Here is a 17,994-nt window from a genome sequence, read left to right on the forward strand (position 1 = left end):
ATTTGAAAGCAGGCAGTCTCATAGCATTTCTAGTGAATCTGAGCAGAGTAATCATAGTTACTTCACCAACTTTTAAATAAATACCCCAGGTTGCTTATTTTCCACATTTTGCATTAGTCTTTAGTGCCTCTGGAGACTGCAGGCAGTTCCAGTTTATATTTTTAACGTGTTATTATTCTTCATTTATTAGAACCTGACACAACAGCTACTCTTCATGTGCACGAACAGAGAGAAATAAAAAACTGGGCAAGCCTATGTCCCAGCTGACTCATCCTCTTCTTTTGGCCAAGCCCAGAAAGATTGGAACACAGTCTTGTGTGCATGTGTGTGTGTGTGCTCACACCTAGCCTTGGAACATTGTAGGTGTTCTACTGATCTTGTGTCAGAGTCTACCCATACAATGTCAGGTGACCCCACTAGGAAATGCTTGCTAATTTAAGCTGAAAGTGGTCAAATATTGCTGCTTTTCCCATGGGGATTTCCTAACTGCTAGTTGAGACTTGCAGGTCATCAGTCACCTGGCATTCCCAGGCAGTTTTTGAGGCCACCTTTTGACACCTCACATTCGAGGGGTGGGCAGGCAAGGAAGCCAGTTTGCACATTTCCACACAGATGTTTTCAGCCTGCCTAAGTTCAGAATGTTGTTCCAGGTAGCTGTCCGCCTGCTTTAGGAAGCTTTGTTCTCTTTTAGCAGATTCCCCCAATATTCTGGCTCACTTTCAGGGAGTTGCTTCCCCACCCTCCTTTTTTTTTTCTTTTTAACATGAGGTCTTGCTGTTTTGTTGCTCAGGCTTGTCTTGAATACTTGAGCTCTAGAGATCCTCCTAGCTAAGCCTCCCAGGTAGTTGGGACTATAGACATGTGCTTTCAGGAAGTATGGCTTTCTACCCAGGACTTGGAAAATAAGCATAAATCATGCCAGACGAATGAAAGATTGTAGTTTACTTCACCTGAGAGAATAGATCAAGTTCTAAAACCCTAAGCAGAATTCTCCACAGCTGATTATTGAATCCATTTCATCAAAAAGTAAATTGTGTTCCACATAACCCTCATGTAAAGATGATCAGAGATTGGAATAGTTAAAGTTATCTCTTTAACTAGCTTTCAAAATAACATTTGCCACCTTAGTTACTGTTCTGTTGTCTATGCTAATAGTGGTTTTACACAGTACAGAAAACAATACCATTTGTGTATATCTCAAGATGGCCTGTAGGATTTCCAGCAGTTCTGCTGTCATTTGATAGTCTATCTGGCCTCTCCTTCACAAGGAATAAGTTGGCATTGCCCATGATCATGGACCAGCACCCCAGAGGAGGCATTAGCATTGGGTGGGTGGCAAGAGGAACCTGGCTGGAGTTTACAGTTATTATAGAACCTGGAGAAGTCAGAGGCGCAGGGAGGAAAGGTCCACAAGTGGGATTTGGCCTGTGTGATAGACAGTGCAGTCGCCCATTAAGTTTGATTTTTGAAGACCTGTTGGCTGCCATTTATCAAGTAGTAGCAACAGCAGTAATGACAGCAGCAGTAGCAACAACTGACATTTGTTGACAGTTTTCCGTGTGTCAGGCAATGTTGTGAGCATTTCATGTATTTAATCATTGACTTTGAATTTTTACTATAACCCCCTGAGTTAGGTACTGTCATTACTGTCCCCATTTTACAGATTATACTTTGAGGCATTGAGAGGTTAAATAATTTGCCCAATCTGTCAACTAGTAAATGGTGGAGCCAGGATTCCAGATCTGACCTGGACAATTCCAGAGACCACTCTCTTAACCACTGTATTAAGTCACCTTTGTTTCCCAAGGCCCAACCTCATGTCTTTAGAGAAAGAAATTCATACTACTTCCTTGTTTGGGTTCAACTTTTTAAGTGCTATTTCACAGTACAGCTGCACACAGACCAATCTGTGGTTAAGCAACCCGAATCTGAGAACAGAAAAGGATTCAGTGTTTCTGTGTCACCTAGCAGGTTTCAGAGGTCTTTGGTAGCTAGTCTTACTTCTCCTTATTCAGGGATTCTCATTGTATGTTCAGTCAGTGTAATATTTTGGTTTGCCTCTTGTGATACTTTAGTTCAGTTTGTTTTGACAAAAATCACTAGTTTATGTGGCATCATCCATTGGTAAGTCTTGAGAAGAAGCAGATCTCCAGTTTATCCCATTGGTCAAGTTGTTGATGTTTGGTGGTGTAGCACATAGGGGTTCTTTCACTCCCTCGATGATTTACTGGTCCAGTTTACAGACTGCTGCACTAACTGACATGACTTCCCCAGGTAAGAGAGGATCGACATGTCTATTCTGCTGGAAAGGGCTTAGAAGAGGAAGGTAGGGCTTCTAGTTAGGGCCAGGGCAGTTCAGATGGATGTTATTTTGATAGTAGTTACCACTTTTGTTCATCTTTCCTGGCTTACCTCTGGATACATTGTTCCTAAATAAGGAAGCCTGAGGCTCCACACAACATATGTGTTTTTCTCAGGGTGGTGCAACTGCTGAGTGGCAGGACCAGGATCCCAGCTGGGTATTTTTAACTGCAGAGAAATAGGCACTCATACCTAGCCAGCTGTGCCAAGCACAGTTACAAATTCATTACATTGCAGAGTGCCCAGCTTCCTCCATGTGCCACTAGAGGCCATTAGGCTTGTTGAACACACCTGCATATGACACTCCCTGTCCATTCTGCTTCCGTAGAGCTCTCTGCTTTGGTGTCAGAGTGTAGCACAAGCTAGTTATAAAACAGGCCTTTTCTGTCATGTGGTGTATTCCAGAGGTTGCTGCTTTTGCTTTGTGCCTTTTAATTAAATATTACTCTTTTGTATTTGTGCTCTGGTGGAATTTCATCATGAGAGGTATAATTTCATAAATCAAAGTAATAGAATAATTATCAAGTGAATGAGGGCTCTTTACAATGGGCCCTTGGAGACTGATGGTTTCTGTTGTCACCTTTGGGCTCACAGGCCTGGGGAGCTGCCAGAAGGGTCTCCAAAGATGACTGGCTGGAATGGCTGAGACGGCTGAGCCTGGAGTTGCTGAAGGACTCCTCCTCGCCCTCCCTGCGCTCGTGCTGGGCCCTGGCACAGGCCTACAACCCCATGGCCAGGTACGGTGGGTCCGGCTCTCCTCTGCCTGGGTTCCCATTGGGATAAAAGGATCAGCACAGAGAAAGTGACTTGGTTTTTATTACAAGTAATAATAAAAGGGATAGTATTTTTTTAACTTGGCTAATTGTGGAACAAAAAAGGCAGTTGAACAAGTTCACATTACAGGAAAAGCATCAAGCTTAATCTTACTAATAAACCACAGATAAATTCCTTTCCTTGAACTTAATTACATTTAAAACTCCGAAAACAACTCTGTAATAGTTGAAAGTAACCTATCTCCATTACTAATGATATTCTAATTATTGATTGCTGCATTATAGTTATCACAAAACAGATGCAGAAATTGTGGATTCTGATCTAGATCAGGAAAGTTAGTTTATTTCTTATTTTATATGAGACTAATTGTAGGATTTCTTTTGAGTTTCAAATTTTGTTTGGTTGTTTTTGGGGGGAGGTAGGTGGGTACTGGGGATTGAACTCAGGGGCACTCAGTCACTGAGCCACATCCCCAGCCCTCTTTTGTATTTTATTTAGAGACAAGGTCTCACTGAGTTGCTTAGCACTTCATTGTTGCTGAAGCTGGCTTTAAACTTGCAATCCTCCCGCCTCAGCCTCCTGAGCCGCTGGGATTACAGGCATGCGCACCCAGCTAAAAAAAAATTTTTTTTCATTGAATTCTAAAAGTATACCCACTGACCTTAACTCTTTTTGGTGCTGGGGACTGAACACAGGGCCTTCTGCATGCAAGGCAAGTACTCTACCAACTGAACTATTTCCCTAGCCCCTGACCTTAAATTTTTAATATGTAATAGCAAGTAGATACAAAGGCATCATCTCATAATGAAGCAAAAGATTGCAGCTCAGTGGTAAAGCATTTCCTTGGCATAAGGGAGACCCTGGGTTTGATCCTCAATCCTACAAAAAAAAAAAAAAAAAGGTCATAAAAATATGCCAGGCACTGTGGTGCAGGCCTGTAATCCTAGCAACTTCAGAGGTAAAGGCAGGAGGATCACAGGGTTCAAAGCCAGCCTGGGTAACTAGGGAGATCCTGTCTCAAAAAACAAACAATAAAACAAGTCATTTATTTTGCTCATGAATCTGAAATTCAGGAGCACTTGAGAAAGCGTGTCTCAGCCCCACCTGGTGTCAGCAAGGTTGGTTTAACTGGGACTGGAAGGTCCACCTTCAGGATGTCCACTTGCATGTCTGGCATGCTGGGGCTCCTGACTGGGAACTCAGCTCTGGCAGAGGGCCTTAGGTCCTTTCCGTGTGGATCAGTAATTCTGTGGGTCATGTGGGCTTTCCCACAGAAGATGTCTAGGCTCAAGAGTAAGTTCCTCAAGAGAATGAAGTTAAAGTGCATGTTGTTTCTACAACCTAGCCTTGAAAATCCCGTAGTGTCACTTCTGTTCTGCCTCAAGGCAGTCACAAAGGTCAACACAGCCTCAAGGTATGGATACGTGGATACCATCTTTTGCTAGGGGAGTATCAAGATTATAGAAAAGCAGAAGGAGCAGAAGATACTGCTGCAAACATCTTTGGAAAATAGAATTTTCTGGGAAAATGTCATTTCACTTTATTTTTTAAATCTTTCTGGTCTTAGGGATTAAACCCAGGTCCTTACACATGCTAAGACATGTTCCACCCAAGTGCAGTGCTAAGACATGTTCCACCCATGTGCTGTGGGCCCAGCATCCCAGATGGATTTTTAACACTGGACCTGCTATGTAGGTGCATAGATGTGTATGTCTGTGCCCAGATTCCAGTCAAGCTCTACTACTATTAGCAAAAATCCTGACATTAGTATAGCATACTTCTGATCTTTGATACTCAGTTTACTGAGCAAGTCTTGTCTCCACCCAGAACTTTAATGATGTACAGGGGAAATACTTTAAATAGCAAATCTTAAACAGCTATGAAAGATTTGGTTTATTAAAAATTCTTTTTGGGGGGCTGGGGTTGTGGCTCAGCAGTAGAATGCTCACCTAGCATGCACGAGGCACTGGGTTCGATCCTCAGCACCACATAAATGTAAAATAAAGATATTGTGTCCTCCTAAAACTTAAAAAATAAATATTTTTTAAAAAATAAAATATAGGGGCTGGGGATGTGGCTCAAGCAGTAGTGCGCTCGTCTGGTATGCGTGTGGCCCAGGTTCGATCCTCAGCACCACAGACAAACAAAGATGTTGTGTCCGCCGATAACTAAAAAATAAATATTAAAATTCTCTCTTTCAAATGCAAATCAAAACCACCCTAAGATACCATCTCACTCCAGTAAGATTGGCAGCCATTATGAAGTCAAACAACAATAAGTGTTGGCGGGGATGTGGGGAAAAGGGTACACTTGTACACTGCTGGTGGGGCTGCAAAATGGTGAGGCCAATTTGGAAAGCAGTATGGAGATTCCTGGGAAAGCTGGGAATGGATCCACCATTTGACCCAGCTATCGCACTTCTCGGACTATTCCCTGAGGACCTTAAAAGAGCGCACTATAGGGATACGGCTGCATCAATGATTATAGCGGCACAATTCACAATAGCTAGACTGTGGAACCAACCTAGATGCCCCTCAATAGATGAATGGATAAAAAAAATGTGGCATCTATACACAGTGGAGTATTATGCAGCACTAAGAAATGACAAAATCGTAGAATTTGCAGGGAAATGGATGGCATTAGAGCAGATTATGCTAAGCGAAGCTAGCCAAGCCCTAAAAAACAAATGCCAAATGTCTGCTTTGATATAAAGAGAGCAACTAAGAACAGAACAGGAAGGAAGAGCATGAGGAAAAGACTACAGTAAACAAAGACGAATGGGGGGAGAGAAACGGAGAGAGAAGGGAAAGCATATGGAAATGGTAGGAGACCTTCAATGATACATAAAATTATAAGAGGTCATGAGGGGCAAGGGGGAGGGAAAAAAAAGGGAGAGAATTGAACAACAGCAGGGGAGGTAGAGAGGGAAGATGGGAGGGGAGGGGAAGGGAGGGGGGATAGTAGGGGATAGGAAAGGTAGCAGAATACAACAGTCACTAATATGGCATTATGTAAAAATGTGAATATGTAACAGATGTGATTCTGCAATCTGTATTTGGGGTGAAAATGGGAGTTCAAAACACAATTTGAGTCAAATGTATGAAAGATGATATATCATGAGCTATGTAATGCTTTAAATAATCAATAAAAAAAGACTTAATAAAGCTAAAAAAAAACTTTTAAAAATAAAAAAAGTTCTCTCTCTCTTAAAAAAATTAAAAATTTTAAAAAAAATAAAATAAAATATAAAAAAAGCACTAGGGAATTATGTATGACCACAAAAGTGGGAACCTAATAGACTAAGTTATACTTTATGTATGTGTAGTCTGTCAAAATAATTCTGTTATGTATAACTAAAAATAAAAAAATTTTAAATTAAAAAAAGGGGTGGGGCAGGGATGTGGCTCAGTGGTTAAGCACAGCTGGGTTAATCCCTGGTGTTAAAAATATATATATATATATCCCAAGAATCATTTGAGAATATTGTTTTCTAAATGTGTAATGTTACTTGTGTTAGGAGTCTGCTTCTGTTCTTCCCTTCCGGTGAAAGAGGAAGGGTACAGAAACTGCCAAGGAACATGCCTGTGGAGACAGGCTACATGCTGTCTTCCCCATCCCACCTTCCCATGTATCCCATTTGTCACAGTATCTTTACCTGCACTGTAGGACAGAGCAGTCACTAGTTATGTGTGGTTATTTTAGTTTAATTACAATTAAGTAAAATTTTAAATTTTGTTTTTCAGTTACTCATACCTCAGTTTATCCTCTTAACACCTAACAGCTGCCTGCTGTCGTGTCGTTCAGGGAAGATTTCAGCAAGTTCTGTCAGACAGCACTGGTCCACACGACCAGGCCGACAGTACCAGAAGCAGATTGGTAGTGTGACTTTGTGGCACTAGGCAGAGGAATGGGAAGGGTTTCCAGCTTCCTTCTGTACTCCCCTGTACTTTCAGGGATCTCTTCAACGCTGCGTTTGTGTCCTGCTGGTCTGAACTGAATGAAGACCAGCAAGATGAGCTCATCAGAAGCATTGAACTGGCCCTCACCTCTCAAGACATCGCTGAAGTCACACAAACCCTCTTAAACTTGGCTGAATTCATGGAGCACAGTGACAAGGTGAGACTCTTCCCCGTTGTCCAGTGGAGACTGACCAGGGAGCCAGCTTCTGGGAGGAGAGAAGCTTCCACACAGACCATTCTTGTTTGTGCCCATCTGCCATTTTCCTATGCTGTGGGATTTTGCTCTCCTTTAGGGCCCCCTGCCACTGAGAGATGACAACGGCATTGTTCTTCTGGGTGAGAGAGCTGCCAAGTGCCGAGCATATGCCAAAGCACTGCACTATAAAGAACTGGAGTTCCAGAAAGGTCCCACCCCCGCCATACTCGAGTCTCTCATCAGGTAGGCTATAATGACCTCTCTGCTCCCCTTGCTTTCTGGAGTCACTGGGCAGCATCTGTTGTGCGGCCAGCACATTTAAGTGACGTGTGCTTGCAGATAGCTCTCCCTGGTAGTCTTGTCATAATTGTCATCTGTTGACTCTTCCCACCTGAGCTCCCGTACTTTTCCAGCCTGTTGTTTCTCCATGTGGTGGGTTAGTCCAGAAGCAATCCATGACTGCAGCAGCCTAGGAAAGATAGGTTTGATGTGTGGGTTAGATTGCGTTCTCTGGGCAGGATTAGAATGTACTGGCTCCTGGGCTTCAAAAGCCAGCCACAGGAGGTTTTGGCAACTGAATCTGGCGCCTGGGTCTTCTTGGGAATCCTGTGAGAGCAGAGTCTGAGATCTGATGGTCTTTTCCCCTAATTTGATTAATTTTCTCCTCTCATATGATGGTTTTGAGTCTTCTGGGCATAGAAATAAAGAGGTTGTTGAATAAATTTTCTGCTGTTATGAAATTGTTAAGAGTCTGAAACATTAGCTTCAATTCCTAGAGAACCATTCACTTCCCTTAATGATTATCAAAGAACATCAACTCTGGATCTAATTATCTTCATGAAAATACTCACATGGTTCATTATTTTGCTGTAGATAATTTAGGGAAAATCATTGGCTAATCAGTTTGTCCACTGACTGAAGGACTTGGCCAAGCATGGGCCTAGTCCATTGAATGGGTAGTCAAGGAGCCAAGTTCTCCACTAGTTTTGTCTTGAACAGATGCTGCAAACTGTTGCTTTCAACACCCTACCTTACTCATGACCAGAAAGTAGAGATGGAATTGCAGAACTTAGAGACAGTCACAAACAGGCCACCAGGAGGCATGCTTCAGTGTCAGATTAGGCACAGTAGTAAACGTGAAGATCTGCATCTCTTCCTCCCATCTCCAGCTCATGCAATCGCATGTGAGAACTGATAGAAAATATGGTAACTGGGTTTGTTAACTTCAGTGTCATAACTAATGATTCGTATTAATATTCAGACTGACCCTTTTCTAATTGAGACCCACCTGAAACCTCCTTATCCTCCCTTGGTTTTTCCCCATATTTGAGGCTGAGAAGCATTATTAAAGTTAATACAGATTAAACGTCCTCAGTAAGATCATTTAGCTTTTCAAGCTGATGTAATTTAAAATAAATCCTCAAGATTCATTATAAATTAAATTGATCTTGGGGCACTTTAACTTTAACCACTGAACCACATCCCCAGCTTTTTTTTTTTTTTTTTTCATTTTATTTAGAGATAGGCTCTCACTGAGTTGCTTAGAGCCTCACTGAATTGCTTAGAGCCTCACTGAGTCTGGCTTTGAACTTGAGATCCTTCTGCCTCAGCCTCCCAAGCCGCTGGGATTATAGGCATGCGCCAGAATGCCAGGCCTTGACTATTCTTTAATCTCTATTTTGAGGGAAAGCCAGTTTTCCCATCCCCTCAGGCCAGTTCAGCTGATTCAGCACAGCTCCAAGTCCTGCCTCCCTTCAGCTGGTCTCCCATTCTCCCCAGTACCTTTCTGTTTTGTCTCCATTTGTATGCAGCTTTTGTCATGACACTGTAAAACTGCCTTTCCCAAGTGCAGTTGTGATTGCACATTGTTGTGATTGTTGCTTCATCTCTACTGGAGAAGACTTTGAGGAGCGATGTTAGGCAAAGCTCCTTTCAGGGAAGCTGCCCATACTACCCCAGTACTCTTCAACTGCTGAATTCCTGCTAGAGAACTTAGAGCCACCCCCAATATATTTCAGACTTCACATGTATTTAGGGAATAATAGTTAATTGCCCTTCCCCACTGCTCTATTTTTCCTACCCTATATTCCTTTCATCAGTGTATTCATTCTTTTAGAGTTTGTTGTAATACATATATTTGAATCATCTGCCTAAATTTCTATTTGAAACAGGTAACCCTAAACAAAAACATCTTTGTATAGCTGTTTCTTAGTTTTTGTACTTGTTTTGAAAAATTGTGCTTTGCTGGCGATATAGATATAGTTCTTTTGCGTTGGTTCAGTCTACCTGTTGATCATTTTACCTATTTGCTCCAGGACAAATTAAATACCACATGCAGTCCCCAAGCCAGACTAACACTGAGAAATATAAACTACTTCCATGTCCTTAAAGCTCACAGACATCAGTAAGTATAATTGCTTCTTAGGGGAGCAGTGGATTAAGGGGGTCTTGAATTGTTGGAAAATATATACTCATAACTGTGGGGCTCTTCTTGGCTTAGCCAGAGCATGAGGTGGGGTCTGCTGGCTGCCTTTCTTCTTCGTCCTACATAGAACAGAGTACTAACTGCCCAGCTCCTGATGAGTAAGCATCTTTTTAAAAATATTCCTGATTGAGACATCTGCAAAATTAAAACTCAAAAAAACAGGCCGGTGCTCATGATGAGGACGTGCCTTTGGTTGACATGCCTTGCCTTCTGCACAGTGCTGTTCTGTGTGCCTCCTCCCCACATACCTTCAAGGATCTGCTCAGAACAACAGTGCTTTCCTTTCAGAGGCAACATGGAGCTTGCTTTTGACTCCTGGTGGTTCTGTTCCTTCTTAGGTAAGGGACAGTGTTAGGTTGAACCCTCAGTATCACCTGCAGCAGAACAGGTGCTGAGAAAAGAAGGTGCTGTTGGCATCTGCACTACTGGGGAAGCAGCAGGAGGCGTTCTGTGCAGATCTGACCACTGCTCACCCTTTCCCTCTGCCGCTTTCTTTGTGATCACAGTTTCTCAGAAGGATGAAGGAGACCACAGAAGTTGACTTAGGTTACAAGCCTCAGAGGTTTTTTTAGTTGTGGAGTATATAGATGATGAGGAAGGCAATTACTAGCGCCTCCTGCCATGGGCATCTTGCTCTCTCTACTCCTTTAAACCTCTTCTTTTTCTTAAGCATATGGTCTTTAGCAACCCAAGATTCTCCTGCACGCCTGAGAAAGTTTCTATTTTAACGTCTGTCTCATGGGAAGCCCTACTCCAGTGTAGTTCTTCTCTGCTCATTTTATTTGTTTGGAAATCCCCAAGGTTCTGGTTTCTAAGATGAATTAGGCCCCCAACAATCAAAGGACTATAGGTATAAGAAAAAATATTGAGGGCTGGGGATGTGGCTCAAGCGGTAGCGCGCTCGCCTGGCATGCGTGTGGCCCAGGTTCCATCCTCAGCACCACATACAAACAAAGATGTTGTGTCTGCTGAAAACTAAAAAATAAATATTAAAATTCTTTCTCTCTCTTTCTCTCTCTCTCTCTCTCTCTCTCTCCCTCCCTCTCTCTCTTTAAAAAAAATAAATGTGACACTTTAAAAAATATATATATTGAATAAGAGAAATGGCGTAGCTTATCCTGACTGACTGGCTCAGGAGGACAATTCTTTTGAGAAAGGAAAAACGACTTCCCAAAGGTTAACATTACTTGACACCTCTTAAGGTTAAAAATAATTTTCCTTTCTGTATTTTTAAGTAGGAGTGTTTGTTTGCAAAATATTTTGAAGCTGATTAGAAGCGGTGTCCTCTGTGCAGGTTAGTCAGTTGCTGCCCTTTGTGTCCCTTGCCTTTTCTATTTTGGTTTCCTGCTCCTCCCTAGTTTCCCTGAATTCCGAAGCAAACTCAGAGTCTCTTTCTCAGTGCTCCCTCTTTGGTATGCACACGTGTTGTAGTAAGGGATTGAACCCAGAACCTGGTGCATGCTGGGTAAGTGCTCTGCTACCAAACTTCATCCCCGGTCCCCCTTTTCCTTTCTTTCTTTTTTTCCCCCCAGTTTTTTTTTTTTTTTTTTTTTTTTTGGTGGCGGGGGGGGGGCAAGGTCTTGTTTAATTGCCCACGCTATCCTCAAACGTGCAATTCTCCTTCCTCAGCTTCACAAGTAGATCGGATTACATACATGCGCCACCATGCCCAGCACTCTCAGGTTTTTAAGTTGAACTTTTTACCATATTCTAAGTGGTAATAATAATGATTTTAAAAGAAAATACTCAAGTTTTAAGAGTGTTTATTTGTAGAAGGAAAAGATACCTCGAATGCTTAAAACACAAACTCAAGCAAGATGCTTATATACAGCATGAATTGTTGGCCATAGCGCCATCTACCTTCATTTTCAGCCATTTCTTATAGACAAGATAAAAAAGGGAAGCTCTTGGAGCCCATTTCTTACCGAATGAATAAAAATAGACTTATCTGTCTTGACTATGAATGTTTTGAGGCGGTTTTGTGCAAGCGTCCGTGAGGGACTATACCCTTCTCATGCTGGTGCTCCCTGTCATGCCAGACCCCATGTCCTCCCTTTCAGTGGTGCCTGACTCAGGTAAGCAGTAAGGTACCCAGAGTCTGATCATGAGGCACAGAGTCTTGAGTTTTCTCCCAGCAGGTCCACCCTGGGGCACTCATCACTAGCCTAACAGTTTTTGTATTTTTGAAAAGTGTGTAGACTTCTGAAGGTAATTTAATTGCATTTTAAAATAGAAATTCTTCTCCTCCAGTACCCACTCTTGCTCCTTCCTGTAATACTCAAGGCCTCCTTTGAGAATCAAATAATACAGTTCTTTTCAGCAAAGGGATTTGGTTTTTGCATTCACATGAATTATGCCTTAGAGAAAATGGAAAAGTGAGCTCATGATTACTTTTTCCCATAAGTAAGTTTCTGGCAGCGATCAGGGCAGAGAGAGCCCACGCAGTCTCCCCCTGAGGAGGATGTGGCAGGACCCATTGCATTTAAACCCTTCATCCCATGTACTGTAACATCCTCGGTACATGTAATTTCATCAGGTACACGTGCCCGCTTCAGCAGCACATGAACCAAAACTCTGCTGTCCACCTCTGAGAGCCTTTGTCTCACCTGGGGATTACAGGCCACTCCCTCCCCTGCCCTTTGATACCCTCTTCCTGCTGGCTCTGCCCTTCCCAGTCTCCGTTTTCGTTTTTCTGCAGTCCGGCTCCACAGTAGCTTCCTTTCAGGGTTTGAAGCCCTCCGGGCGGATTTTCATCTCCACCCGTTTGAGGGAGTAGCTGGCCCCATGCCAGCCATACCAGGTGATGCCATCCAAGTGCTCCTTGTGCTCCCCCAGGCGGTAGTAAACCCCATTGAGGTTGGAGTCTGTGCAGCAGTTGTACCAGTATCCACCTGGCACAAGAAACAGATGGGGCTGGTTAGCTGGGTGTGCCTTCCCCTTGAGGTGGACAGGGCGGAGCAGAAGGGACTCCAGAGCCCAAGCTCCAGCCGCACAGCTGCAACATCCACAGGTGGGTTATCCTTCCCACCTGCCCCCTCACCTTTGCGGAGCAGGGCACACTTGTCCAAGCAGTTGTCATTGTCCTTGTCCTTGGTGCTGAATGCTGTGTTGTTGTGGTAGAGGAGTGCATCGTTGCCTACGTTGCCACTGTAGTTCCCCAGGAAGAGGCGGTAGCTGTTGAGTTCATTGCTCAGAACAAAGTGGCTGTACTCCGCATAGCGCAGGTTGCCCTCCCAGTCCTGTGGGGAAAATCAGAGCCTTAGGGGACTGCAGAGCGCTGCTGTCATACCCTCCCTGTACTGCTTCTCTCGCTCCAGCCCTACAGCCAAACATCTTTTTCTAGATGTGAATCTAGCAAGACCTGTCACTTGCTTCCTCCTGCTTAGCACACTAGCTGGGAATCAGCAAGCGAGGTGCTGGTCTGACTACTCTCTGGATTCACCGTAGGCCTTGACAAAAGGTTTCATGTTCCTGGTTGAAGGGATAGATGTGTACTTTTGCTGAATCCCACTCAGATGTAATAAGAGCAACACGAGGATGTAGTGATGCTTTAAGGCCTTCTAGAGGACCACCAACCAGTATCTCTAAGGACCTCGTGCCCCAGGCCTGAGCAGAGACAATGGTGTTTTGCCCAGCCAACAGCTTTGCTCTGTCCTAGCCTGCGTCAGCTTCGTCCTGTGCTACTCACAGGCCTGGTTTGCTGAGAAAGGGGGAAAAATTTTTCTTCTTCAACTGAACTACACCCTGTAGAAAACTGTCTTAGTGAATGTATGATCTCAACTGAACAGACAAGGAGTCACACAGTAGTGTTAGAGGTCCTGGACCAGCTCCAGGGCCCCAGGCCTGGAGTTCACCTCCATCTCCACACGGAGCCGTGTTGGCTGTCTGGTGAGCCGGTGGATATTTTCATTCCCCAGCCAGAAGTCCCCACGGATGCTGCCAAAACCCTGCTTGTACTGCTTCCAGTCCTGGTAGAAGGAGACAAGGCCACTCTTTCGTCTCTGAATGATGGTCCAACCCCCACCTGAAGTCTTCATGTCACAGAACACCTGGAACAAAGAGGATGTTCAAGGGTAACCAATGACTTATTCATTAGAAGCTAATCAGAAAGTGCAGACTGCCCACCTTCTTTCCTGTCCCTACAGAGCTAGCAATGAATGTACTCCCATGGTCACACTGGCTCCCTGTGTTAGTGGTGCTGTCCCCAGTGTTGGGAAGCTGGAGCTGGGTGGTAGTTTGCTTAGAAAGAATTGTCTAAATCAGGGATGGGGGTGAGTGTGTGTACAGCTTATAATATGTCCCCTTCATGTTCTTTCTCCTTCCAAAAAGTAACTGCTTTAGGACATGGCAGAGATTTGAACTAGTATTTGGTGGCTATAAAAATTATGTTAGAAGTTTTGGTGTTTGGCCAATGATGATTTGAAGGGGCCAGGGACGGACCCAGAAGGTGAGCTTTGCATAGCTCTCTGGTGGTTGGTATGTCTGCTTCTCTGAGGCTCCCTTTCAATGGACCATGACCATCCCTGTTGTCTCTGTGCCTTTGATGTTGGAGAACAGTGTGCTGCAATGATCTCACCTCCATCTCAGGGCTGCCCAGGAAGTCATTGGGAGGAAGCTTGTATACCCCAGAGATGTGGTAGTTCTTCTGATAGAGGGAGGAGCAGTCGTAGATGGCATCTGCAAACAGAGCACACGTGGGCTAAGCAGAAGCTCGACAGCATGGCAGGCAGGGCTGCCTGTCACGTGAAACCGAGCAGTTAAAGACAGAGACTTTGTTTCTACCACAGGATGCCCGCAGGTGTCAATGCCCAGGCAGTATCTGGATTTGGAGAGCTGGCATCAGGAGATTAAGAGGGAACATGTTTTGACCTCACTGGTGGGGTAGAGGGTGGGAAAGCCCTTCATCAGGATCACGTCACCGGGTCAAATAGGTGGTTTCAGGTTGTCTGAAGTAAATTATTTATCCTGCTGTAGTTTAGGCTATGAAGTTTAGGAATGGTGCCATGTGTGAAGGCATGTGCCCGATGCCCCTGTGAGTAGCTCCAGGCTCTTGGGCTACCACCTCTGTGACATGGGAAGTCAGGAGTGTCTCAAAGGGTCTGCTTCCATGGTGCTCCTCTGTTTGTTTTTAGTGTTTCTCAGAGGTAGTGGCTGCTGCCAGCTGGGATCCTGCTCAAGGGAGGTAGATATCATAACTCATCCCTCCCACCTAATAATGCTAGATCCTCAAAGGAAAGCCAACCCCGAGGAATGTCTTGAGGCCTTCCCCTGAAAGTTTTGTTAAAAAGAAGGAAATGAGATTTTCTTTTCCCTCTGGGGTTGATTTAAATGCTTGCTGGCTGCCCTTGGGGCTGTGGCCTTGCACCAGGCTCTCTCTCCTGTTCTAATATCAGAGAGCATCAGGAAGAAAAAGCCTTTCTGGTAGGATTCAGAGAGCAAAGCGCAAAGAGCTTTCATTGTCTAGGATATCTTGAGAATTGTTTTCTTGGGCTGGGATCTTAGAGAGAGCACAAGGTAACACTGATGGCCACACTGCCATCATGAGAGCTGTCTGAAGTGCCTCAGTTTCCTCCCAGAGCACCCTGCCATCACCCTCAGAGTTCTGCATTTCCTGTTGCTAGTCAAAGTCTGAACTTGCTACTCATTCCAGGGGCTGCCGACTTCTGGAATATGGTAGTGGCTCAGCACCTGGTGCCAGACAAGAAAAAGGAAGGACTGGTGTCCTGGGCAAGACCAGTGGGAGGCTGGGCAGTCGGGCCACAGTTCAATTCCAGGAGTCTTCTTATTGGGTGGTGAGAGTTCCTGGTTCGGAGGAGCAGAAAGCGGCTCCATCAGACTCCTGTCCGGCCTGACCTTCCACACATCAGTTTCTTTTCTCAGATCAAATCAGGACTCACTTGTCTGCAAAATGGCTGAGAATCCTTTTTAATCCCAAGCCAAAGGTCAGGAATTCCATGCTAAGGAAGTGATTGGTACATGTGGGTTTAGATAACAGGATTTTCAAGCTTAAATTCATGTTTAAAACTTTTCCATCATTTAAACCAAGGGTAACCAATGACTTACTCATTAGAAGCTAATCATGTCTTTGTTCTCAATTTGGATTATAATATAACCAACAGTTTTTATATTAGTTAAAATTACATTTGTCTATAGGATGTGTTCCTTTCAACTAATATTTCCCTGGTAATTTCAGAAAACCAAATGTATCTCTTAAATAGTAAATTCATGATGGCCCATATGTGCCAAGCTAAGCAGCAACTGAAAGTTGTTTTGCAAAATAAAACATTAAATGTGCCTTATTTTTAGCCATTAAAATCCATATTCAACATTGCACTTACTTATGTCATATGATATTTGGGAGAATTTTGAGACCATGGAGGGAAATGGAAACATCAGAATTGAGGAGCCTGTCCCTTCTGAGCACAAAGGGCTTCTTCACAGGCCAGGTGGAGTCTCTACACTGAGTTCTGAGTCAATGAGAGGAGTGGGTTTGCAGAAAGAGGACACACAATTCCATTATTAGTGTCCATTCCTGCTAAATCTTAAGGACACCAGAGAACTGGTTTTGACAAAACTTTACATCCAGAGCAACAGATGTTCCTGCTTCCTTGGGATTTGGGTGTAGTCAACAGCTCTTGAGAAGGAAGTGGCATAGCTATCCCAATCAGAAAGATGACAACCCTTCTTCTAAGACTTGCTGTGTCACTTTGGGCAAACCATGGAATCGCCCAATGCTCCAAGGTGGGAATTCATGCATTCATAATATGCTGAATTGAGAGATTCAGAGACCTGGGAAGGCACTGGGTACATTTTTAGAACAGCAGAAACAAAAAGAGCTGCTTCATAAATCTTTCCTCAAGGGAAAGTATATCCCAAAAGAGCCCCAGGAATTGCCCTGATGAGCAGTTTGTCTAGAAGCACTGCTGTGGACCAGGATCCCCTCTGAGGGGAGGTGTGACCTCCTTACCTGCTGAGGTCTGGGTGACAGTCTGTGCCGCCTGGAGCTGCATGATGTCGATCTGGCTGTTCATCTCAGAGAACTTGCTCTCGGCATCTGTGAGCCTTGACTCCATGCGCTTACTGGTGCTCTCCAGCTCCATCACCTGCATGACCACGCTGACCCAGTCACTCTCCTGCTTCTTGCCTAGTTCGCTCAGCATACTGCTTAGGTTGGCGACCTGGGCCTTGAGCTCCTTCACCTCCTTACAGCAGGAGGCCGCTTTGAGCTCTGCTGGCATCTTATGTTTAGGGGGCTTCTGCAGCTGTACTGGGTGGCTGGCAAAGGCCACAATGAAAATGCAGAGCCAGGTCCCAGCTGCAAGAGTCTTGCTCAGCATCTTTCGTGGGCCTGGTAAAGAAGGCTTTGCCTTTGGGGAACTTTGGACTGGCCCAGTGGAGGCCTGAGGAGCTGCTCACACCTTACACGCTCACTCTGGATGGCCTCACACTTCGTTGTCCCCTTTCTTTCCTTGCCCTCCCGTAGCCTTTGTCAAAGCTTGAGTTGCTGAAAGTGGAGTATACTGGACACTGGTGGCTTGCCTTCCCAAGCGTGAATGCTCCACCAAGTCAGCATCTTAAATATTGTTTGTGCCTGCACCTCCACACCCACGGTGGCCCTGCACAGTGCCATAACCCCTCCCACCTCATCTGGGAGGGTCAGGTGCCTGTCCGGTGAAGTCAGCGCAAACTTAGGCCAGCGGAAGGGAGGAGGGAGACTGGGCAAGTCTGTCTTTCCTTGCCTGCAGTCTCTGGGCTGAGACGGAGGACTGTGAATTTGTGTGTTTCCAGTTTTGCCTGTTAGATTATGCCCCTGCCAGCCACTGGCTCGGCTCTGTCAGCAGGCAGGCAGGGTCAGAGGGATTTCCAAATTCCGTTCTAAAGGTTATGTAACCATGGGGTGAGGCGAGGTAGGAGAGAGAATTGGGAATGAAACTCCACTCACCCAGGGAGCCTGTTACTATAATCCACATTGTTTACATGAGCTTCTAATGTAGTTCAGCATCCTGTGGAGTATGCTGTCAACTAGGCTGGATGGCCCTTTCTCTGATCATCATTCAGTGTTCTCCACAATCCTTATTCAACCTGGCTTTACCACTGTCTCAGGTTTTAAAATCTCCAACTCAGAAAGATCTAGAAATAGGAGGACAGAGTAAATCTCTTAAGAAGCAAGAAAGACTTTGTAGTTTGCATCCATGGGGTGTGCAGTTAGTTGTCTTTCT

The 17,994-nt window shown here is 44.5% G+C and overlaps 2 protein-coding genes across 2 annotated transcripts in view; one reads left to right on the forward strand and one right to left on the reverse strand.

Moving 5' to 3' along the window:
- The window catches only part of MTOR (mechanistic target of rapamycin kinase), a 119,342-nt gene that overhangs the window by 41,033 nt on the left and 60,315 nt on the right, over positions 1 to 17,994 (forward strand). The window contains exons 26-28 of the mRNA XM_081305722.1: positions 2,956 to 3,098; positions 7,089 to 7,251; positions 7,388 to 7,533. Coding sequence (XP_081161848.1) covers positions 2,956 to 3,098; positions 7,089 to 7,251; positions 7,388 to 7,533 — 452 coding nt within the window. The remainder of the gene's footprint in view (positions 1 to 2,955; positions 3,099 to 7,088; positions 7,252 to 7,387; positions 7,534 to 17,994) is intronic.
- On the reverse strand, positions 11,522 to 17,381 carry ANGPTL7 (angiopoietin like 7). Its single transcript, XM_081305723.1, has 5 exons — positions 16,743 to 17,381; positions 14,352 to 14,452; positions 13,630 to 13,824; positions 12,816 to 13,014; positions 11,522 to 12,666 (listed from the first exon to the last, which is right to left on the reverse strand). The coding sequence occupies exons 1-5, from the start codon at positions 17,110 to 17,112 to the stop codon at positions 12,497 to 12,499; spliced, it is 1,035 nt and encodes a 344-aa protein (XP_081161849.1). The 5' UTR covers positions 17,113 to 17,381; the 3' UTR covers positions 11,522 to 12,496.

This window comes from Spermophilus citellus (genome assembly GCF_964194105.1).
Source record: "Spermophilus citellus genome assembly, chromosome: 9".
Taxonomy (NCBI): Eukaryota; Metazoa; Chordata; class Mammalia; order Rodentia; family Sciuridae; genus Spermophilus; species Spermophilus citellus.

Bases quoted from the DNA above. Each gene is read 5' to 3' on its own strand.
- ANGPTL7 (XM_081305723.1), bottom strand. From the start codon at position 17,112: ATGCTGAGCAAGACTCTTGCAGCTGGGACCTGGCTCTGCATTTTCATT. The intron at 14,453-16,742 runs GTAAGGAGGTCA...CTCTGTTTGCAG, and splicing joins TGTCACCCAGACCTCAGCAG to ATGCCATCTACGACTGCTCC. The intron at 12,667-12,815 runs GTGAGGGGGCAG...TTCTTGTGCCAG, and splicing joins GTGTGCCCTGCTCCGCAAAG to GTGGATACTGGTACAACTGC.